Raw genomic sequence first — 25,084 nt, 5'->3', positions numbered from 1 at the left:
CCTTTGCTATCACAGGAATAAATGTATTTTAAAATATATGGAAATAGAAAACAGTTATTTTAAATTGTAATAATATTTCACAATGTTACTGTTTTTACTGTATTTTTAATCAAATAAATGCCACTGAGTATAAAAGACATCCTTAAAAAAACATAAATTAATTAACAACCCCAGATTTTTAAAATGTAGTGTCTGTCAAAGATTATTGAATGACAGTTTAATAAAGTCAAAATGAGGGATCGGTTTTGAAAGTCCATTGTAAAAATCGTTAAACTTGTGTCTCACAATCATGAATATACTGTAGCCTACATTTCCAGTTTGAAAATAGAATCATATTTGATGGTCGAACGACTGAGCAAGTTTATATGCAAATAAATGGTGAACACACCATGCTTGTACAATCCACAGCACTTTAATGCATTATTTAGAAATCCCATAGGTTGGATGTTGAAAGGGTAGGGGACCTAATATATGATGCATTCAATCATTCTAACACACTTTAATGGACCATATGCTGTTCACTACCTTGTTGCGTGCAACCCTTTTTACTATGTTAGATTTTATTTTTGTATAAACAATGTGCATCTTTTGATGTTGTTGTAGATCAATAAAATTTTAAAGGCTGTTTATGTGAAATGTGAATATAAATTATTCCAGATAGTGACGTTACAGCTTGATATGTTTGTTCAGGTTTTAGTCCAAGTGCAGATGGAGTGTTGAATAAAAAGAGCAAAATAGACAACACTGACATGCATTTAACCTAGTTCACGTCAAAAATCTTAATTTACTCACCCTCATGTTGTTTTAAATCTGTATGACTTTTTCGAATTGTTGTGTAAATAATGAGATTTTTGGTTGAACTTTTTATTTTTCACATTTAGCGAATATGAAGACCAAAGGGATTAATAAACATCTTAGTACTGCGGGTGTCTTAGTACTATATAGCTATAAAATAGCCTATCAAAAGTATTTTCAACTTTTTTTGTTATACAATATTCAACTTATTTTTAAGTCAATTTAATGTAATTTAAGTTGAAAGACTTACACATTCTAGTTGATTGTACTTGTGAAAGGCAGCAACTTTTTTTAAAGGTGTAGTGTGTGATTTTTTTGCGGCATCTAGCGGTTCGGTTGCGAGTTGCACTAAGGGCTCAGCCCACTGCTCACCCATCTCTTTCGTAGAAGCTACGGTGGCTAAAACGGGAGGAACATATCGTCGTCTGAGACAGCAGATAATAACCAGAGTAAGCCAAGAGTGTGTAGCATTGTCACTGTTTCTGTATCACAGTCCATTATAAACCACATCATGGATAGAGTTTACAAAGCCATAGTCAGGTGAGAATCAAGGGTCTTAATATATAATATAATAATAGTAATCAGCTGATGTCTAACAAATGTAACCAGCACATTTCCCCACATAGCAAACCCATAATTTTGCATTATGGTGACTTTAATCTCGAGATGGTTTTATTTTTTTTATTATTGCTTGGCCCTATCCTCTTCCGTACCTTTAAGTTGTTGCAAACCTGTATGCGTTTCTTTCTTTTGCTGAACACAAAGGAAAATATTTTAAATAATTTTAGTAAATGATAACAGAATTTTCATTTATCTCTTTAATGGTCTTTATATATATATACAGTATATATACGTATATATATATATATATATATATATATATATATATATATTAATAAATAAAAGCTACTGCACAATACCCAAAACATCTTCCCAAATTTAACTCTACAGTGAACATTAAAAATAATACATGAGATATAGCCTATAGAACATAGAATAGAATAGAATAGAATAGAATAGAATAGAATAGAATAGAATAGAAACAGTGCTGGTGGATTTTTTATGCACAGCAACTAGGCTACAGCCAAAATAACCCTTATGGTTTCTGTTGCCTTTTGGTTAAGCATATTGTCTATTTTATCGTATGCGTTTCCATACACTATGGAACTAACGATATGGTGCAAGGCAGAACAAGCGATGCCCATGTTAACTGATGGTCTGTGTGAAGATGATCGTGTGAACTGGAGAAGTGTATGAGGTTTGTCAGTTAGAGGAATGGCGAGAGGCGGAACAAACCGGTGTGTGTGCCCGGATACACGCTGAAACGGCTCGCCCGCACTGCAGATTAACTCTACTGACGCCGGGGATGCTCAACAGTAAAGCACAAGTCAATGCATCCGCGTCCGTTTTTTTTTTCTTTTCTTTTCTTTTCTTTTCTTTTTTTTTTTTTTTTTTTTGGAGATCTGGTGGTTGTTGTGAAGAGAAAGAGATCTGTCCAGGTGTTGTTGATTTTAGCATGGGATTCAGGCTCTGCGTGCTCCTCAATATAATCGTGTAATCTGACAGGTATGTGACATCATGACGATGATAGTCAATGCAGCCCATCTCTTTCACTCATGCCGTATATTATCATGTATTTTATCATATCTTTGTCTTAAGTCGCTATATGTCTTTCTAGCCAGTGATGATGCCGGATAGCCTGATGATCCGGTGATGGACAGCTCCTCGACTGAGCGTAAGTGATATGTGCATCACCTTTGCACCTAAACATTGTCAATATGTCGGGCAGTTTCGTTACAGCATATAGTCGATAAAACTAGATTGTGTCTGAGGCTGTGTTATGTTAAAAGATAGCCTACTACATCACTTCTGTTGCTTTAAGTTTGCATGATACATTCGTATCACTATCAACTTCTTTGACTTCTAAACCTGCAGTTTAAGTGTCTCATAGAGGAACAAATTGTCCATAACTAGGATAATTGTCCATAATTGTCCCAAAGTCCCCAAGAGAGGATACTGAATACTTCTATGATTCATCCCATGAAATACAGTATTTATTCCCACATTTAAAACAAACTATTATTTATTTTGCAGGTTGAATATTTATTTAATTCTTTTAAAAACATTTCTGCGTTTACTACATTTTTATTTACTTTTTGCATTCATTATATTAATATTATTATATATTTGCATAAGTAAATCATTTACACAACAGCTCTGACCATTAAGACATTGCTTAGTTTACATTTTTAGATTAACATAAATCATGTTTAATGCATTAATTTGAAAATCTGATTGACTTCATCCCCCAAATAAATTTGTATTTAAGTTAACTTACAAATTTGGAATTCCTGCTGTTTTTTGTTGTGCTTTCCATTTCTTAGAAAGCTGTTCCTTATTGATTTCTTGAGCTCAAAGCGAGATGTAATGATTTCAAAATGTACTACAGCTCCTTGTCTGTGTTTTTATGCCATTGGCAAAGACACAATGCAACATATCAAGCTTCCATCTGTAGGTCAGAAGTATACAATAAAACTTTCCAATGAGTTTAAGACCAAAAAAGCATATCTAATCTAGACTGTCTTGAATGATTAAGCCTCAGGGATGTCATTGTGTCCTTTTGTCCTTGTCACACTATGCTCTCGAAGGACTCTGCAGAGCCACACCTGGCACACTCCATTGGTTTCTGAAGGAATATGCACTAGAGTCTGAACGTGCAGCAGTAAAAGCAATATAGGCTCCTTTTAATGTTTATAGAATTATTTTATGGTTATAGATACTACCCCAGACAGCAAACTGACATTGAATCAACGTGGAAACGACGTCTCTCATGACATTGAAACAACGTTGATTTTGCTCATCGAATTAATGTTGAACCAACGTCAGACGCAGCATTCTTCAAAGCTAAATGAAAATCGAAAATTGATTTGCTTTCATAACGTTGAAACGTGTTGATTTCAAGTTGATTTTCCGTTAGTTTTGAAAGAATGACGCGTCTGACGTTGGTTCAACGTTAATTCGATGAGCAAAACTATGTCAGATCAACGTTGTTTCGATGTCATATTTCCACGTTGATTCAATGTCAGTTTGCTATCTGGGACGTTGCCAACATCAAGAATATGTTTGGAAGTTTTTCTTGTGAAAAGGATAGTTTACCCAAAAAGAAATGTTGACCACTTTTTTACCCTCAAGTTGTTCCAAACCTGTTGGAGATTCTTAAACAAAGAATACATATTTTTTTGAATTTTGGTAATTTGGTAAATGTAACGGACTTTAGCCTGCTTTGCAGTCTTTAGCCTCCTTGTTGGAGTGCCTGACGCTCATGCCGGAGACACGGGTTCGAGGCCCGCTCGGAGCGGGTCGAGTGGGACCCGGGTGTAGGGGTTACATAAAGACAATGGCTACTGTCAACTGTCTGGTTACCAACATTCTTTAAAATATTGTATTTTGTGTTCAACAGAAGAAAGAATCTGTTTGAAACAAAATGAGGGTGAGTGAATTATGACAAAATTTTCATTTTTGAGTGAACTATCCCTTTAATCTATATCTGTTAACTCCGATTCTGAATGAACTCTCTTGATCATTTACAGGTTTTTGAGGAATGGAATAGATAGGATGACAAATTCATCCCAGCTGTCAATATAAGCGCCAACAACAAATCGTCTGATCTCTTCAATCTACCTCTGACAAGATCAGCCATCAATAACCCATCGACTCAGGCTGATCACAAAGATTCCTTTGTGACTCTTATAAGATCCACTTTCAAAGTCAACACCTCTTACACATAACTCATTATATTGTTGCAGGGAAAATCCCGCAGCCAATCCATTGGCTGACGGGTTAGGAGTAGAAGGAGGAGCTTCGATTCCCATCAGGAGTGTTGTGAGGTTAGTGGCGAGCAGGCTGCTGGGACCGGATGCAGAACATCTTCGAGCAGAACTTGGACATGGCCACGGCTCTGCTTGCGGGTGAGAAGCTGAAGGAGTTGATCCTGCCAGGTTCCACACAGGATGAGAAAGGCGGGGTTCTCGCAGGTCTCATGGTGCAACTCAAACTAGAGTTGCCCTTTGACCGGGTCGTCACCATAGGGACTGTCATCATCCCTATTCTGCTGGTTACATTAGTTTTCACACGGAACTTTGCAGGTTAGTGGTGTTACGCATTATTTGGACAAACGTACATTATGAACACCTTACAATATTCAGTGACAAGAGTTCTGAAAGCCATTTGTTTTTTATAAGAGTTAGGGATTTCTGAAGACTTGAGCAACTGCAGACTTGAGCAAATTCAAATGAGCAACGAAACGGTGATGATAACCTACAATCTGAGCAAATTATTCAGTCACATTTGGTGAATGTGTCTCCTTAATACTTTATGTGCTTCTTTTCCATTAAACCATTTATACACTTCATTTGAGTGTGAACATTTTGGCATTTTTATTCTTTATCTTGGTGTCTCCGTCCAGCATTTTTTTATGCAAAATCCTACCATTTTCATAAAAATGTATGGAAGGAAACATGCTTAGATTGAGGAACGCACTTAATACTTATGGAAATTTTTTGTGATATGGTATTACACTCTAAATTAGAAATCAAGAGTTCAGATGCAAAAGCCTCTAAGTGCCATTTGAAATTTTCTTCTAGAATGATAATTTTTATCAAGCTTGCATATTTAAGTTCAGTGATTTCACTTAAATGGCAATGATAATTACCTATTAATTGTTATTTAAGTGAAATTACTGAACTTAAATAAACAACTTTGATAAAAATCATCATTAAAGAAGAAAATTTCAAATGGCATTTAGAGGCTTTTGCATCTGAACTCTTCAAATATTTTCGGATTTACACTTGGATGGCACTGGTGAGAGTGCCAGATTTTTGCCAAGTTTTTAAAGTTGACCCATTGTTAATAGTTCTATAAGACTTTCTATATTCCTGTTGTCCACTAGTATACAGCAGAGGAGTGGTTAAAAGATTGTTTCTAGATAGATTGTAGGGTGATTAAGTAGGGAGAGAGAGAGAGAGAGAGAGAGAGAGAGAGAGAGAGAGAGAGAGAGAGAGAGAGAGAGAGAGAGAGAGAGAGAGAGAGAGAGAGAGAGAGAGAGAGAGAGAGAGAGATAAAGAGGGGTTGTGGTAGGAGGGAGGCGGGGTTACGCTAAACGCTGAGTCAGTCTTACTGCATAGCAGCACCAACTGGCTGTGACTGAACATTGAGAACCCTGCTGGGCAAAAACATGCAGTATAGTTTAGATCTGTTGGCGATATACAAACATTTACACTTCGAACAATTGTGAGTCTGCACTTTAAATTGCCTTTTCACATCATTTGAGCGTTACTACATTACAATATTTTTCATTAGGAACACTTATTATATCAAGAAAGAGGATTAGTGAAGGTCAAACCCTCATTGTCATGTTGGCTGAGGCTGTTTATAGGATAAAATGCAAGAACAGTGCGAGGGCTTGGAGCCAGAGGGACGTAAGTGGCTTTTAACAAACTGTACAGGAGAGACAAAACAAAAATTTGACCATACTTCAATTACCTGTATTATTAACCTTGAATCACAAACAATGCAACCACAGGCATACTTACATGAATGAGTATTTAAGTAAGAAAAATGTATGGCATATAAACACAATGAACATGTTCTAAAACATTTTCAAAAAAAAAAAAAAATCAAATACGTCAGATAAGCCTTTTTGTTGCTTTATTCAATACATTTTGATCTCAGACAGGTATTTTGGCACCATTGGATAGAGCTCATCGAGACCTTTATTTTGATATAAAGAACTCATATTCGCCCAAAATGCCACTTACCCCCTCTCTGGCTCCAAGCCCTCGAGTGAATAGTCTGAAACTTGAAAGTACTGAAAGAAAAAGTTGAGCCTGTAACCATTAAGAGGTCTTTCCCATCTAGACACACCGACTATAACCTATTATCTTGCTTAACTTACACTATCGATTCTGTGCAGGAGTGTAATCTGAGACCCAGAGTAAGGTGGAGGCGTCTATAGGAGTTACAGTAGCTGCGAAAGAATTACCTCAGACTTTGTCCAGCTGGCACAGACAAATGTAGCATTTGTTTTCATCACTGATTCATCAATAGATTGGCCTGTGCTGCCTTACACTATGCAGCAAACCCATTCCACTTTATAGAAACCTGATGAAAGCTCATTAAAAGAAACAAATCCCTGCGGGATAAGACAGATTTTCCTGGACAGACTCAGTTGTGATTGATATACAGTATTAATTTGAATAATTTTCACGACGCATGTGCGAGAACTGAACTGAAGTAGTTTAAGGAGTTCGCAATTCTCGCGCATGTGTCGTAAAAATCTCTTGAACTCTCGTCTCAGGACTACAAGGAAGAAAAGGAATAGTCGAATAAAGTCGTTATTTTTGTTTGTTTTTTCGCACAAAAAGTATTCTCGTCGCTAGATAAACTTATACTTGAGCCACTGTAGTCACATGGAATATTTAAACATTTTCTTCAATGACTTTCTGGGCAAAAATATCTTCGTTTGTGTTGGTACAGCATGATGGTAACACTAGTGGTATCTAATTAATTGTTATGCCAAAATCCCGATTATTTTGTGAAGTGGAATTCTTATGATTTTCTATCTCCTCTTTTAGAGGAATCTATATATTGCTACACCCCACACAACTTCACCCGAGACCAGGCTCTGTATGCCAGAGGTTACTGCTGGACAGAGCTTCGGGATGCTGTTCCTGGTGTCGACCCCGATCTTCGGCCCTCCCTGTTCGAGCACAAGTTTCTGCCCTACGCTCTGCTGGCCTTCGCAGGCATCATGTACATACCTGCCCTTGGATGGGAGTTCCTGGCCTCCACTCGCCTCACCTCCGAGCTCAACTTCCTCCTACAAGAGATCGACAACTGCTACCACAGGGCGGCCGAGGGCAGAGCGCCTAAGATTGAAAAGCAGATCCAGTCTAAGGGGCCGGGGATTACAGAACGTGAGCGACGGGAGATCATCGAGAATGCAGAGAAGGAGAAGAGCCCAGAGCAGAACCTGTTTGAAAAGTATCTTGAGCGCAGAGGGCAGAGTAACTTTCTGGCGAAGCTGTACCTGGGGCGACATTTAGCCATCGTCTGCCTCAGCTCAATGCCCATTACTTACCTGAGCACCTACTATGCCCGTCAGCGGCAGAACGAGTTCACTTGCGCGCTTGGCGAGCCGCCGGACACTAGCAGCATCCCTGAACTGCGACTGAATGTCAACTGCAAGCTACCAGCCGTGCAGCTCCAGCGAATTATGGCCGCCGTGGACATCTCTTTGCTGTGTACTATGAACCTCATTATCCTTGTGAACTTGCTGCATTTGTTTGTAGTACGCAAGTCCAATTTCGTTTTCGACAAGCTGCACAAAGTTGGCATTAAAACACGTCGGCGCTGGCAGAAGTCACAGTTTTGCGACATTAACATTCTGGCTATGTTCTGTAATGAGAACAGAGACCACATTAAGTCTCTCAACAGACTGGACTTTATTACAAATGAGAGTGACCTCATGTATGACAATGTGGTGCGGCAGCTGCTGGCAGCATTGGCTCAATCCAATCACGACGCCACTCCGACTATGAGAGACTCTGGTATCCAGACTATTGACCCCAGTATGGACCCGTCAGTGCTCGGTGTGGGAGAGCTGGGAGGAGAGCCCTCAGTAATCAAAAGACCCCGCAAGAAGATGAAGTGGATCCCCTCATCTAACCCTTTGCCACAGTCTTTTAAAGTAAGACTTGACTCTAGGTTCTCATTCACATTTAGTGAATGAATAGCTTGCCACAGTATGTATGGTCCTTCTATTAGTGAAATGTACCTTATATTTCTTTGCTTTCATACAGGAACCCTTGACTCTAACCAGACTGGATAATAGTATTAAGGCAGATAAACCTAAACCAGTCCGGAGGAAGAATGTACCAGATAGCATTATGGCTCCACTTCTGGACAGCAAGAGCACACAACATCCTCCTACAAGCATAAGTAAGGCCAAAGTAAAACCTGGTTTAAGTTAGTATGGCTAATATGGTCATAATCGTCCTCTGATCGTGTTTCTGATTTTGCTTTTCAGCTACAGAAACATACAATTTAGAGAAGAAACACTCTCTTAACCTCACGTTGGATGTTCATCCCTACATGCTAACCATCCAGAAAGCGAAACCAGAGACAGTCAACCCTGAGCCAGTCCCTGTTGAGCACTCCCTCAGTAATGTGTATATTGAGGGTCCACATGCAGTTGTCCACGTCTCCTCTTCTCTTTCTGGTATGCTTGAATTAGAGATGCACAGTATATCAGAACCATATCTGGCATTGCTAGTGTCCGTCTACAGAAAGCCAATAGAAATGTTCCATTAGCTTTTGGATAAATGGTGCAAAAAAGCTTCAACCCGATCTCACGACCAAGTCGTACGAATTCGACGAATGATTACAAAGTGGCTAATTCGTAACAATTCATACGACCTCACTCGTACGAATTAATACGATTTTGCTAAATCGTACATATTTTACGAATTGGCCAATTCGTATGAATTCGTACGAATGACCTACCCCTTACCCCGCCCCTAAACCTAACCATCACGTGGGTTTAGGCAAATGGTACGAATTAGTACGAGTGAGGTCGTACGAATTAGTACGAATTAGCCACTTTTTAATCATGCGAATTCGTACGAATTGGTCGTGAGCTAGTGTTGGACCAACACAAGTTTATTATTCTTACTTGTACACATCAAGATAACCTTCACAAATGAACACAATTATAACAAATTTTAAAGCCTAAATACAAACGGCAGAAGTAAAAGGTACAAATTAGGCTATAAACAAACTATACCAAGATCACATGACTTCAACGTCACTTCCAATCTATTCTTAAAAGTGAGCTAGTGAGTAGATGACTTTCCTGTTTTATGTCATGACATTTAAAGTTAGGGTAGGCAATTTTCAGAGAGGCTAGCAATAGCGTGTTAGCTTTGAAAGCATAAGATCCCACCCTCCCTCATAGTGTCAAAGCAGCTGTTTCAAAGCAGGGAGCACGGAGGTATGGAAATACATACATTGACAGCTAAATAGGACATCGTATTATTGCAGTCTGACCGAATTCAATGATTGGATGAACATTTTATGGTCCTATGCCTTTCACAGATGATGTATGTAGCCTACATATAAATGCATTTAGACCACTGAACATAGTGATTGCTATCAGGATGTGAAAAGACTTTCAACCAGCATAACAAAAAATATTTCTGGGACAAATCACCTACCCTGCCTTGAATGTCCTTGACAACCTCTGTAGTCCCATTTAGTCACATGTTAGCAAAATGCCTTTTCCCAAGACACATAAAAGCATTCAGGAAACCCCATTTATTTGGAACTTTGGAACTATTGAACCAGAAGTGCACAAATCCTTTTAGGTTAGAACTGCAATATTGTGCATGCAATAAATTGCCCTAGTTTTCCCATTTTCACATTTTCCCCACTTTTTACATTTCTTTCACCGTCATCTAACTCACCTTAAACGTAATTTTTAAAAACAGTAATCATTTTAGTAACACTGTTAAATGTTCTGCTAAATCTTAAGCAAATCTCAAAATGAATTTATCAATTTTTATACTGTACAATGTTGTGAGGTCTACATCATTTAATGGTAAGATTTAAAACAATTGATCTTATGATTTTTTTAATATAATTATTTATTTAGACACAATAGCATACCATTTTGATATCAGACAGAAAACTTGTATTATTTTATATTAGTACCGAAAATTCTATATCACCTTTTTGTCCCCTTAGAGAAGAAAGAGTCTCCTCCACTGTCCACCACCACTACCTTCTCCACAGCCACTCTCTCCACAACATCATATATGAATGGTGGAACGACCAGCGTGCCTCCTCCAGACTCCCCAAAGGATCCTCTCAACCATGGGGCAGAGCCGGAGAGCCAGTCCGGGCCTTTTAGTCGAAACCCCTCACACCCGCTGCTGAGCATTCATCACACCTTGTATGAAGAGGACGAGGAGGAGCAAAACAGAAGGGATAGACTAGCCAGACCAGGCGAGTTGATTGCTGCTGGAGAGTGTTGAAGGAAATGTACTGTATACACACCTGCACACACACAAAAGCACTACAATGTGAACTGAAGCACAAAGGAACATGCTGTTTTTTGGTGTTTATGTTAATATACTTGCTATGGGTGAATCTTATTTCATTTTCAGAGATGAAGATTATTGAACACTGGGGCATGCAGTGTTTTACATATTTTATGCTCTTAAAGGTGCACTTATTTTTTGCTTATGTTGAGCTGACTGATATGAAAGTGGTTGCAGGATGGAATGGATACTGGAGTTTTCGTTACTGGTGTCACTGCAGAAATACCCTATTCGCAGTCTGACATGATTAATTTATTCTGCAAGCAAAAGTATCCCATAATAGGGACAATAATACATCTGAAATAAAATAAAATATTGGGCTGGTCATATGATCTTAATATGTAAACCACCATAATGCTCGATAATGTCGAAAATGTGGTTTTTTTTAGAGCACTGATGTATCTTCATCTCATGTGAGTGTATATCACTTAGATTAACAAACACTAGACTTTGTGGGAAAAAAAGTGCACCTTTAAACATCATCTCCCAGATTTACATTCACATCCTTGGAAGTGTGTGTAGTTTGAGGGAAAATAAAATTACCCATGACCTCACTGCTCGCCATATGGGTTAATGAATTCCATATGACATTCCAAATGAAGGCAAAGGCACATCAGAATTTTGCTGAAAACACAGTTTGTTCCTGTTTAACATCAGTGTCAGCATAGTTTTGTGTTGTTTGTCTGTATACACAATCAGTGTCTGTCTCATATAGATGACTTGAGGTATTCGACGCAATACATGTATTCTTAAAATATGCAACCTCATTTCTTATTGTTGCAATAATATGCACATTTGGAATGTATATACTCAGCTGTACAGAAAAAAAACTTCCTACATCCAATAATATGAGATTTTTCCTTATTTAAAAAAAGAAAAAAGAAAAAAAAAAGACTGTCACGTGACATTCATCCACACACCTCTGGTGCCCTTATTCAATGAGACTATATCACTGGGTCTCTGGGCCAAGTGCTCAAAGACATTCAACTCCGGATTTCCCGAAGAAAAATGGATCCTTATACCAGCTTTTTTGAACAGACAGAGTTGTGACAAAAAGATTTCAGCTTCTTCAGCTGGACATTTTCAAGGAGGTTGTGTTATACACACTTTCTAAGTCCTGGTTAAAACCTTTGATATTCAATGATGCACCTTGTAGTGAATTTAACACACTATGATTGCGAGTGAAGCGCACAGTAATTCACAGTTAAAATCCAAGAGCACCTCTAACCACACGGCATGAGATTGATATTAGGGATAGCAGCATCTCACTGTTTTTCTAGCACATATCATGATCAAAGTGCAATATTTTTTATGTGATACAGGGAACACAGATCATGAATGGTCATACCTTCAGAGGGGAAGAAAACACACTGGATTTTCCAGGCTTAAATCTTTAGATCTGAATTTAATTAGATGGTTTTATGGGTACTGATCTCAAACTTAATATGTTTAAATGGGATTAGACTAGGTATGTATAAAAAAATCATGGTCATGTCACCTTGCTTGTTGGTAATTTCTTTTGTCTATTTTTATGTCTCAAGTTCTTGACAAATGTTTGAGTTTCATATATGTGTATTGAACTGCAGCATTTCAACCAAATAACCTTCTTAGAGAAATAGATGAATCTATGCTAAAGAGAGAACAAATGTTATATTACCTCATGGGTTGTACAATGCATGTTCAATTGTTAATTAAACTGTTACATAATTTACATGGGGAAAAAATACTTGAATTTGAATCTCTGTTATACATGAATCTCAGAAAGAGGTGTATAAAGTTCACAAGAAAACATTCACTAACTCACAGAAAACATTGAAAAGTATCATGAGAAATCCCACCTGTCTCTGTATCTGTAACAGTTGTGCATAAAACGTTAACAGCATTCTGAGAAGCGGCTCATGCTTTTTAGCCAATCAGAAACATGGCTACCACCATCGACAAAATGGCTGTGAACAGTTTTTTCGTGTTAGGGCTTACTGACATCACGTGTCCGTTCTTCGTACCTTGCTATAGTTCAGCCAAAAATACTCACCATGAAGCCATCCTAGGTATCATATGGAATTGAATTGTGCCCAGGCTTTTGAAGCATCCATCATGAAAGTAATCCATACGACTGGCGGGTTAATAAATGCTTAGCTCACTTGGCTCGGTGCGAAGTTTTGTTTTCCTGTGCAAACATCTCTGAACTTAAAGGGTTAGTTCACCCAAAAATAAATATTAAGTCATTAATTACTCGCCCCCATGCTGTACCAACCCCTTAAGACCTTCGTTTATCTTCCGAACACAAATGAAGATATTTTTGATTAAATTTGAGAGGTGGATCACTGCTACATAAGCTGCTTACTCACTGCTTAGGTTGCCTAAGAGATCTAAACTTGACGACCCAGAAAGTCAATAAAGAAAATGTTTAAATATTTCATGTGACAACAGTGGCTCAAGTATAAGTTTATCAAGCGACGAGAATACTTTTTGTGCGAAAAAAACAAACAAACAAAAATAACGACTTTATTCGACTATTCCTTTTCTTCCTAGGCCTGAGATGAGACTTTAAGAGATTTCCACGACACATGCGCGAGAATTGCGATCTCCTTCAACTACTCGTGCGTGCGTCGTGGAAATCTCTTGGAGTCTCGTCTAAGGCCTACAAGGAAGAAAAGGAATAGTTGAATTAAGTCATTATTTTTGTTTTTGTTTTTTTTTGCACAAAACGTATTCTCGTCGCTTGATAAACTTATCATTGAGCAACTGTAGTAACATGGAATATTTAAACATTTTCTTCAATGACTTTCTGGGCCGTCAAGTTTCGATCCCTTAGGATGCCTATGTAGCAGTGATCCATCTCTCAAATTTAATTAAACATATCTTCATTTGTGTTCCGAAGAAGAACGAAGGTCTTACAGGGTTGGTACAGCCTGGGGGTGAGTAATTAATGACTTCATTTTCATTTTTGGGTGAACTAACCCTTTAAACTTTGGATTATTATTTGGACTTGATTTATCTGTTTGACCTTGTGTGTGTTCCCTAATTTGGATTATTCAGACAGTTTGGCCTCAGTCACTATTTCCTCAGTTTTGCCATTCTGCTTCCATTATTTGCATATTCTTTGTAATTCTTACCTTTGCAACTAATAAACTGCACATTGAACCTAACTCTCAAGCCTCAAGCCTCCTCGTCACATAAAACTTTGCCCACCATGGATCCAGCATGGATGCAGATTCTAAGACTTCAAGTTAAAGTATCCTCCAAAGCGACCATGCTTTTTTCAGATCATTAATAATTGCGCAAACTCACCTCGCTATCGGAGGATCTAGTCAAGTCCGTGCAAACACTCCAGTTGCCGTCTTACTCAGAACCACCTAGCACAGCTAGCCATTCAGCTACAGCTAGCCTCTCAAGTACAGCTAGCCTCAGTCCGTCTGCCTGGCTTAACTTTGGCTATAACCCTTGTCTTTCGCTTCCGGACAAGTTTGACGGCACTCTAGCATGCTGAAATGGATTCTTGTAACAGTGTGAGTAACTTCATGTTAACATGTAACTTAACTTCATCAACCTCACGTCTATTCTACTGCTGAAGCCTAGATAGCATTTATGATCTCTGCTCTCACAGGTTGAGCACTCAGAGCAAGGAAGCTGGGCAAGTACTGTTAATGCTAAGACTTGGTTGGAGTTGGGCCTCAAGCTTCGGTAGAAGCGGAACCTCGCCCACCATGGATGCCAGCGCTGCCAAGTCCAGTGGTCTCAGCGTATATAAGTCAGCTGGTACCAGAGTTACTGCCACCGTTGTCTGCATTGTCTGTGGTGCTACGGCCATCTTGTGTGTTTGGGGAGCTATACACACTGCTATAGCTCCTCCTGAGGTGGCAGCAACCACTACAGCTCATCCCGAGGCTGCAACTGTACCTGAACCTTATGTCTGCTCTGATACAACCAAAGAGGTAGATTATGAATCACCTGTGCTCTCTCTTGACTTGGTAATGACCACAGAGGTCATCCTTCAACTCTGTCTGCTCTGACACGACCATGGAGGTCTTTCCTGAATTCTCTGTCTGCCCTGCATGATCACGGAGGTTGTTTTTGAACTCTCTGTGTGCCCTGACACTGGCACTGAGATCCTTGAACTCCTTCTGCCTTGATAGGTCACCCCTGAACTTTCTGTCTCCCCTGACATGACCACAAAGGTCGTCCATGAACTCGCAGCCGGCCCTGTCACGGCCAAGGAAGCCATCCTTGAAATTCCAACCTTTTCTGTATTGGCCAAGGTGGCCTTCTCTAACCTCTCTGTGTTCTCTGTTTTAGTTTTGTCGATGGTGGTCTCCAGTTCAGCCTGATCTGCCGAGGTGGTCACCGTTTCCATTTGCTCCACTGTGGTGGTCTCTAGCTCTACCCTATCTGCTGTGGTGGTCACCAGCTTCGCCTGCCCCGACTTGGTGGTCTCCGGCTCCGCCCTGGCCCCCTGCTCTGCTGTCTCCTCCCTGGCTCTCTGACCCTCCTCAGTCTCCAGTACCTCCACACTGGACTGGCCCTCCATCCCTCTCCCTGATCTGCCTCTGCTCCAGCACTCTTGTTTGTTGTTTTTCATGTTATGGGAGCATCTGGAATACGTTCCTTAAGGGGGTACTCTGTTGCGTATTCCCTGCTGGCCTTGTGTTTCTTGTTTTTTTTGGTGATGGGACTTTTAGTTTTCATTTTTGTAGCCCTTTTTACTTTTTCTATTTGATTGGTTCTGTGATTATTCCCAGGTGTGTCTTCTTTGCCTATTATTAGCCATCTAGTATTTAAAACCAAATGTTTCTTGTGTTCCTTGTTGAGTCTTGTCATTAAATTGATGTTTTGTTTGTGTCCTTCTGTTTCCCTAGTTTTCTTGTCTTATTCTGTTTGGTAAAATAATTGCATTTGGATCCAGCTGTCCTTTTGAATTCACCCTGCATTAAATGCCTTCTGAATGGATTTTTCCACAAATGGCTGTTGCCAGAAGCGAGTGATTACGGTTTATAAAATTTAAAATATGGCTAAATGCCTTACAAAAACCCATTGCTTCGCTTCAGACGGGATTTATTAACTCACTGAAGTGGAATGGATAACTTTTATTATGGAAGGATGTGCTTTTTGGAGCTTCCAAACTGTAAACTGTAACATTACTTCTTGTAAGTGCCATTACAAAACTGGGAAGAGCCAGGATATTATTTAATATAACTCAGATTATGTTCAGCTGAAAGAAGAAAGTCATAAACACCTATGGCTTGAGGGTGAGGGATATTTTTTTATTCCCATTAATTCCTATTCCCTTAATATCTACCTCTGATATGATTTGACATGCCAGATCTTCTAATTGTGATAATTGGTCTTTGGCTAATTTGGCTTTTCAAACTAATTTGCAGATTAAAATATCTAAGTTGCCTGATATTACTGCATGTTCTTGTGTTCATTAGAAAGGTCAGATTGATACTCAAAACTATGATCAGGAATGTGCGAAGACAGACTTTCACCAGAATAATATTGTTTACATGAAATATGACTGGTTTGAGTTTACAGACTTATTGCTATGACAGCAAGTCCAGGAGGAACCTAACCATCCTGTATCATGTGTAATAGTCAAAAGGCAATTCCAGATAAACGAACAGGCCTGGATTGGCTGGTGTGGTTTGTATTGAAGGGATGGCAGTGGTCATGACCAGGGTAATGTATCAAAGTAATATACATGTTAGAAATGTTCTAAAATGTTGTCTTTAGTTACTGCAATATTATCTGAACAACAACAATGAATTACATTTTATATAAATACATTTATTTAAGCACTGAAAGCAAAAGTGATTTAATGTAGTATTTACTAAAATCTCCTTTTTAAAATAATAAAATGATAAAGGAAATGTTTTTCATGTTAAATATATTAATTAAATTGAAAGTACAGTTGACATTCTTTTTTTTAAAAGTTGTTTTACATTATTGTTGTTAACATAAAAATGATACGTCCTTAGCTCTATTTCTAATCTACAAAGTACAAGTCCGAGCTTTTTCCAAACAACCATAATAGTCTTTGTCCTCCAATGTACTACATTACCCAGGAAGCATTGCAATAATGGGCGGTGTTACAAATCTACACTTCATGCAAGCAGCTGACTGTAGCTATAACTTTAATCATTTCATTTTTTTGCCGAAGATACAGATAGCAAACAAACAACCAACAGTCAATGCGTTTATTTTTATTATTCTTTAAATCTCTCTATAATGTTAATACACTATTATAATCGTAACAGCGAGCGAACTAAATAACTTGTTCTCGGTCAGTTCTGTTAAGTTTTTAAAGGGGCTTAGCTTATAAGTTAGCTATTAGCATAGCAGCAGCTAACAGCTCCGTGTATGTGTGCGCAGTTAGCCTGTAGCCGAGCTAACGTTACCTTCTCAAGAACCATCCCTCTCTACAACAACTGACAGTTGGATCCCGGTCCGATTCGTTACTCTCGTGGAAAGAGTGAGCAAACTGTCTACCAAGTCAAATGTAAGATTTGTTTATATTTTTTTTGGTCCTTAGTTTTTCGGACTGGCTTTTTGGTGGCTGAGATTGGAGCTAGTCCATCAGATTTTGCTGGTTAGTTTTGTCAGAACCGTCACTTTACAGTTTGAATGTAAAATTCTCACGAGATGCTTTTTACTCCCAAATTTAACTGTTTACTTTCCTGTTTGAATGTTTGAGACGGTAAACTGTCTTGGGTTTGATGTGCTAACCAGGTGGTCTGATAACAGCAGGTTGTCACCTTTAATGTCTGACTTCCGTAGGATTAGATCTGTTACATGGTCAACATAAAAACGCTTTGTTGTGCAACTTAAAAGAGTTGTTTATCATATCTAAACCCTCAGCATAACACCAACTAATACTCTTGTGCTGGAATCACAGTTGTTTGAGAAGTATACGTGGTCTAGTTGCACAAGGCAAGATGGCAGGCTGATAGTCAAGCCTGATGATGACTCACTTTACAAAGCTTACCCAAATACCTAAGTCAAAAAAACTTTCAAATACATTCATTAAACGGTGTCTGGCTAACTGGCTTATTAATGAGCCATATTTTCAACAGGCAAGGCCAGGCAGTAACGTTAAACAGTTTAGCTCGAGTCATATGTGGGTTGTGTTTGCACTGTTCATTTGACTCATGATCTTTTATTCCAGGTTGAAGGTTTACTAAACGGCGGACAATGGAACTGGACAACTTGGAGGTAAGGAGTTGGCTGAATATATGTATTTTTGTATTAATTGGCAGTTTAAAATAATTATAATAATATATACATTGATTTGTTTGGTTGGTGATGGATGTTTATCTGTAATAATTAAAGGAGTAGGCCTAGTTCACTTTTTAAAAAACTTTTGCTGAGAATTTACTCATCCCCATGTCATCCAAGATGTCCATGTCTTTCTTTCTTCAGTCGAATACAAATTAAAGTTTTTTGATCAAAACATTCCAGGATTTTCTCCATATAATAGACTTCATTGGGAACCAAACGGTTCAAGGTCCAAATGAGAGTTTTTTTAGTGCATCTTCGAAGGGCTTTAAATGACACTGAGGGCTTTAAATAAGGGTCTTATCTAGGCCATTTAAAAAATAAATAAAGTTTAAGTTTTATAAGCACAAATCCTCGCCTTGCTCTGTTCTGTGATGAGCATTCATGACTCTCCTGTTCAAACTCATTCATCAAAATGAACAAATCTTTTTTCGATTCATGACTCGAAGGATCCTAGATAAGACCCTTATACATTGTCAAGTGTCGTTTAAAGCCCTTTGAAGCTGCACTGAAACTCTCTTTTGGACCTTGAACCGTTTGGTTCCCAATGAAGTCCGTTACATGGAGAAAATCCTGGAATGTTTTCAGTTTTCATCAAAACCCTTAATTTCTTTTCAAATGAAGAAATAAAGACGTGGATATCTTGGATGACATGGGGGTGAGTAAATTATCAGCGAAACGTTTTTTTTTAAGTGAACTATTGCTTTAAGGAATAATAGAATCGGTTTGTAATTGTTAAAGGAAGAAATAAAAAAATTAAAATCCCATTGTAAAATTTATGAGTCATTCAGTTTCCTGTGCTTTTTGTTGGCTTTCATTCTGATTTATGTACCTGGTCACTTTAATGCCTTATTGTGGGTAGTATTGATAATGGTCTTTTGTTTATTTAGCTGGGCATTTCCCATGATAGAGAAATATGCACATTGCACACTTGCAAAGAATACTCTATTTATTTTTACTGAAGCTTCAAAATCTCTTAAAATATCCTTAGCTCAACCTCGAAAATGAAACCACAAAAGTTCTGAGTTTCTGAAGTCAATGACATGCTTGTTCCCACCTGTTCTGTGTACATTGTCTGCATGTTCATACAAAGAATTATATAGATTTTAATAGACTGTTTTTATTTGTAGGATGACTCAGTTGGCCCGGCAGAAGATGACACACAACCTCAATTTCCTCTGGGACTTTGTGAGTAATCTCTTAAAGTTTACAAAATAGTATATCTGAATTCCTGGATTCTTTCATATGGTTTTGTATGAAATGGTTCTCAAAATGAATGTCATACTATATCATTTCAAACCTCTTCTTGTTCAGTGCAGGGTTATTCGAGTTTTGAATGTTTAATTAATTAGTTCATTTATTAATAAGGAAAATGGTTGAAAAATATTTTTAGTTGTGGTATTTTAGTGCTGAAAGCGTAAGTGTGTTGCTGGCGAAATTCAAAAGCAAGTAATCATGTTAAATTTCTCAGAACAATCTACTATTATTACAGTATCACTTTAATTTTAATACAGGAGGGTTGTTAAGGTTTCAAGTTCTGGTAGTTCAAAACTAAAATTAATTTGTGGCTATTTGTAGTTTATTACATTTTGGAGTCATAATTGTTCCAGTGCAATGAATGCAGTAATTGTAGTAAGTTTAGTAGCTCAACTAACTAGTAGTTAGCCTTTGTTTAGTTCAGCAAAGTTCTAAATTCAGCAGATTATAATAATTTCAACTTTTGCCATAAGTCAGACCAACACGGGTTCAAACCATATGTTTTCTAAAGCTCATTCTTTCTATGTATTTGTTCTAGTACTGCTTGGAAAACAGATAACCCATCTTTCCATTGCTGTTTTCTTTTGTTTGTTTATGAGCTCTTTATTATCAGCACTGAAATGGTTTTCAAAACACATTTCTGGTAGCAGCTACTCTATTTTCTGCCATATATATTTACACTTATGTATTATATATTCAGCCATTCACTTATGTTTGCCTAAGGCTGAATTTTTTTTTTAAATCAAAAATACAGTAATAATGTGAAAATATTACCATTTAAATTAACTGGTTTCTGTTGTTATACATTTTAAAATGTTTGATGTTTTCAGCATCATTACTTCAGTCTTCGGTGTCATTCAGACATCGTTCTAATATGCTGATTTGGTGTTAATGAAACATTATTTTTAAAGTTAAACACTTCTTAATATTTTTTGTGGAAACAGCATTTGTTATAAATAGTACTGTGATTGCAAAATGTATAGGTTTCATAAACTGTCTTTTATCTTAAACTTAAAGTGCCGTTTTTTTGTTTTACTTGAAAAATAAAATTAGGCAGCTAAACCTGTTTTCAACATTGATAATAAGAAGAAATGATCTCAGGATGATTTCTGAAGGATAATATGACACTGAAGCCTGGACTAATGACCGCTGAAAATTCTGCTTTTCCATCACTCACTGGAATAAATTATGTTTTAAAATATAGAAACAGTTCATTTAAATTGTAATATTTCACAATATTACTGTTTTTTGCTCTAATTTTTGATCAAATAGATTTCAGCCTTGGTGAGTTAAAGACAACAATAAAAATCTTTCCTAATTTTTGATTTTTTTTAATTTTTGTAGTGTTCTTGTTCCACCTCTTATGATTATGATTTTTTTTGTGTGTCTTTTTAGCAGACTCAGAGGCAGTGGAAGTGTTGTGGCAGGTTCGCACCCAGCGCCGACAGGCAGAGCCTGACCTTCCAGACACTGTGACACGTCTCACCACACCTGAGGGCAGTATTGTGTACCTGGTTGGCACCGCCCACTTCAGTGACAGCAGCAAGAATGATGTTGCCACAGTAAGCATTGGCTTTCTTTTTTATGGGCTCACAACCAATTTTTGAATGTAAAACACCTTAGTATTAGCTACTGATTGACTAAATGCTGTTTTGATTTGATGCTCTTTGCTTTAGACAATCCGAGCGGTCCAACCTGATGTGGTGGTGGTGGAGCTGTGCCAGTACAGAGTATCCATGCTTAAAATGGATGAGAAAACGCTGCTAAAAGAGGCTAAAGACATTAACTTGGAGAAGGTCCAGCAGGCTATTAAACAGGTCCGCCATGAAACCGAAGACTGCTCTGACATAGTTATTATACTACCAAACACATTCATCAACATGCTTAATCCTTTTTTCTCATGTCTTGTGTCAGAATGGAGTGATGTCTGGCCTCATGCAGATACTGCTGCTCAAAGTCTCAGCTCACATTACAGAACAGCTGGGCATGGCCCCTGGAGGAGAGTTTAGAGAAGCCTTTAAGGAGGTCAGTGCGAATCCCTCACTTACACATTCCTCATGGTTCTGACATGCACTGTAACTCATGCACTCGTTCCTGACTTCTAGCAGATGGATGTCACCAATTATCAAAGAACAATAAATGCACGGTCACAAAAGCTAAAAGCTGAAACATGAAACCTGTGAACTGCAAAGACTGATCTGCATAAATAAAATATGTTTTTTTTCTTCTCTTACCCAATTCAGGCAGGAAAAGTGCCCTTCTGTAAATTTCACCTCGGAGATCGTCCCATTCCAGTAACCTTTAAGCGTGCAATAGCTGCTCTCAGCCTGTGGCAGAAGGCTCGTCTGGCCTGGGGCCTGTGCTTCCTCTCTGACCCAATCAGGTACAAGTCAACACCACTTTGGCTTCATAGACCTTATGTAGCCCCGCCCCTTTTCAGCGCTGCGCTCATTGTCTTTTAACTTCCGGTCTGTATTTTCATAGCGATCTTGCATAGGTATGAATGAACTGCTCATAAAAAAAAAAAGACAAGAGACACGAATGGTAAAGATACTAGCCTGCATGTGTACTAGGGATGTCAATTTTCATGAATTCCCATGATCGATCGTCGTTTAAATTTTCTTAATTTTAAAATTTTCTTTGATTTTCGGCAAGTATGGCCTGTATATGCTCTTTTGTTTTTTTATTTTGAGATTCACATGAACAGATTTTTGCTATGTGTTTTTGCTCTTATCAGCAAGGAGGATGTAGAGAAGTGCAAACAAAAAGATCTTCTGGAACAGACCATGTCAGAGATGATAGGCGAGTTTCCTGCCCTCCACCGGACTATTGTTGCAGAACGAGACATCTACCTCACTCACACACTTAGACAGGCAGCGCGCTGTGTGGAGGCGCCTCCTAATGCTGAAAGTGAGTACGGCACGCTCGTGTCATGCTGCAGTCTTTTCCTGTGGTCTGCCTTGAAGTTAATTTGATGCTAATTTGATTCAGAACAATGTCATGAATTTAAAACTGCATATTCAGGTATGCCCAGTGTTCAGTGTTGTTATTGTTAAAGGGGTAGTCCACCAAAAAGTTGAAATTCTGTCATTATTTACTCAAGTCGTTGAGTAAACCTGTATGACTGACTTTTTATTGTGGAACACAAAAGATATTTTTTGAAGAATGTGTTCGGTTCTCGTTGTCTTGTTTGTCTTGTTGTTGTTGTTTTTTTTGTATTATGGAAGTCATTGGTAAAATGAGTAAATTGTCAGAATTTAAATTTTTTGTTGAACTATCCCTTCCTTTAAAGTCCCCCTGTGGTGAAAATCAAGTTTTTAATGAATATTTTCTCTTTAATACTGGGGTGAACGAAAGACAGTCTCAAAACAAGTGGTTTGAAATCACTGCTGTTTCTGACGTCACAATCACGTCAATGTGCTGGCGGGCTTTGGCATTTCATTAACACCGAATTAGCCGGGGAGTCTCGAGAGATCCCAGGTCATGCCGGTATATTTTTCTGTTGATATGAAAAATTGGGTAGATTTCGCAATATGAACATTTAAATGTGTGATCATATTGATGTCATTTTAGTGATCAAAGATGACCTTTAAAGGGATAAAATCATTGACTACAGTAGGACTTAAACAAAAAACAAAACTACTAAAAAAATTATTTTGTTATTAAAATAGCTCTGATTAGCTGTTAACTGAAAATATTGAAAAAATTGAACATTTAGAAAAAATGAGAACAATTAGAACAGAAGTTGTAGTAGTAAAATTACTTAACCTAGATGAAAGAGATGTAACTTAAAGCTAAATAGAAGTATTAAAAAAATAATAAAAATGACAAAACATAAACTTACTGAAAGTAAAATAGTGACAACTGAAAATATTAATATTAAAATAAAAGTAATACTATAATAGTATATATATAAAAAAAATACTAAAATAACACAGATGGGTGAGTGCGGGACACTTGTGTGTTGGGGGTTGGGGGTGAATGAAATGAAATTACTTAAGGGACTATAGAAAATAGAAATATCTCAAAGTAAAATATCTAAACAAAGAAATTGTTATTCATCTATTGCACAAAAACAACAAGAAAAAATAAAATAAAAATGATTTAGAATCCACTCAAACCAGAAGAGTTTTTGGTCCGTTCTGCATGCTCGCGATTCCTCTCATTATAACACAGTGAGCTTTGATTAAAACAAAAAAGAGTGACAGCTTTTTAGTGATTATAAAGGGAGTGCTCTTTGCATGCTTTTTTGCCATAACGCATGCAGAATTAAAGGAATAGTTCACTTTGAAATTAATTTTTGATATGTTTTAGCTTACCTCAAGGGCATCCAAGATGTAGGTGTCTTTGTTTCCACAGTAGTTTCAATTTTGATTATTTTTAGGTCAAACCGTTCTTGTCTGTCAGTCATATAATGGAGGTTTATGGGGTCCATCTCAAAGAGCATGCACAGAGAAGTCCAAATTAAACGATTTAATGACTTGTAAATGTAAGTACACAATGATGGCCTAAGACACGAAACGAGTGGTTTGTGTGAGAAAATGAACAGTATTTATATCGTTTTTACCTCTTGTAATCACAGTCACGTCCAAGTACTCTGAGGGCGTGGACGCTTCTGTCTGCGCAAGTGTCGGAGTAAACTATCCCTTTAACAGTTGTAGTTATGCTGGAATGTTGCAAGCCAGGTGACCCATAATGTCATGAATGTACTGAAAAAAAAAATCGATGTACTTTTACCTGTGGGCTTTTGCGAGAAGGTAACGTATATCTCTGTGGTAACAGGACCGAATCCTGCAGGAGCTACATGAAACCTCTTGTTCATACACGCCTTTTTTTTTTTTCTTTTTAGAAGTGGCTGCTGTGGTGGTTGGAGTGGTTGGGATGGGTCATGTGCCTGGTATTGAGAAGAACTGGGATAAAGAGCTTAATATCCATGAGATCATGAGGTGCGTATCGGAACAGTTGTTTGTACTTCAGCATCTAATAGTACAAGTTACCCATCTAATAGTACCCATTTTTGGTTTGTTTTTTTCTCTTAGTGTGGCTCCACCATCTCGTTTAGGCTGGGTTGTACGCAAAGTGTTGAAGGGAGCCATGTGGGGGCTTCTGGGTTATGCCTGCTTCCGTGCCAGCAAGGGCGTGGGGAGGGCGTTACTCACCTTACCGACTGTCCAATCGTTGTATGAAAATATACGAACGCCTTCCATTTGACCCTTCTCTTATCGGCACAGACTTTTCAGCAGTGAGATCAGGATGCACACTGAACACCAGTAGCCTTAACTACAGGATGGTGGTTGGGTAGGTTAGGAGTAAGACTAGAGGGAAACATTGTCTCCATCCCATATGAAATAAGCAATGTGGGTGGAAGCCTTTGACTAACACTCTGTCACCTCCTCTACCCTCTGTGTACCTGTGGACGCAGAGCTGTACTGCCAAAGAAATCGGACCATGCTTTCTTTCCCTTTTCCTCATTCTTAAAGTATGACCCACTAGAAAATTAGCTGCGGCATGATTTCCCATGTTATCATGCAACTTGAACTGAATGAAGTTTTATTTTGCTGTGTTTTTTTTTTTTCTTTCTTTTGGTTGGCTCTTGCGAATGA

At 38.0% G+C, this 25,084-nt stretch overlaps 2 protein-coding genes across 10 annotated transcripts; both read left to right on the top strand.

Annotated features, from left to right (window-relative positions):
- The first annotated feature begins 1,787 nt into the window (after positions 1–1,787).
- panx2 (pannexin 2) lies at positions 1,788–15,793 on the top strand. Of its 8 annotated transcripts, none has more exons than XM_089116372.1 (9): positions 1,788–2,361; positions 2,478–2,530; positions 4,256–4,285; positions 4,386–4,940; positions 7,428–8,542; positions 8,655–8,793; positions 8,882–9,073; positions 10,597–10,857; positions 15,249–15,793. In XM_089116372.1, the coding sequence occupies exons 4-9, from the start codon at positions 4,712–4,714 to the stop codon at positions 15,278–15,280; spliced, it is 1,968 nt and encodes a 655-aa protein (XP_088972498.1). In that variant the 5' UTR covers positions 1,788–2,361; positions 2,478–2,530; positions 4,256–4,285; positions 4,386–4,711; the 3' UTR covers positions 15,281–15,793. The 8 variants fall into 8 exon arrangements, with proteins under 8 accessions (XP_088972498.1, XP_039506361.1, XP_088972501.1 ...); XM_039650427.2 differs by having other exon boundaries at positions 2,474–2,530; XM_089116375.1 differs by lacking the exon at positions 4,256–4,285 and having other exon boundaries at positions 4,602–4,940.
- Positions 15,794–17,053: 1,260 nt separating this feature from the next.
- trabd (TraB domain containing) lies at positions 17,054–24,839 on the top strand. 2 transcript variants are annotated; one of them, XM_039650423.2, is made up of 10 exons: positions 17,054–17,448; positions 18,115–18,161; positions 19,355–19,412; positions 20,877–21,043; positions 21,158–21,298; positions 21,396–21,506; positions 21,725–21,864; positions 22,219–22,391; positions 24,331–24,427; positions 24,521–24,839. In XM_039650423.2, exons 2-10 carry the CDS (start codon positions 18,141–18,143, stop codon positions 24,690–24,692), a joined length of 1,080 nt encoding a protein of 359 aa, XP_039506357.1. In that variant the 5' UTR covers positions 17,054–17,448; positions 18,115–18,140; the 3' UTR covers positions 24,693–24,839. The 2 variants fall into 2 exon arrangements, with proteins under 2 accessions (XP_039506357.1, XP_039506358.1); XM_039650424.2 differs by having other exon boundaries at positions 17,060–17,448; positions 20,880–21,043.
- The last annotated feature ends 245 nt before the right edge of the window (positions 24,840–25,084 follow it).

The sequence above is a fragment of the Pimephales promelas genome, chromosome 10 (assembly GCF_988280905.1).
Source record: "Pimephales promelas chromosome 10, fPimPro1.hap1.1, whole genome shotgun sequence".
NCBI lineage: Eukaryota > Metazoa > Chordata > Actinopteri > Cypriniformes > Leuciscidae > Pimephales > Pimephales promelas.
The sequence above is the reverse complement of the archived record's forward strand: the minus strand, read 5'-3'. Positions and strand labels throughout refer to the sequence as shown.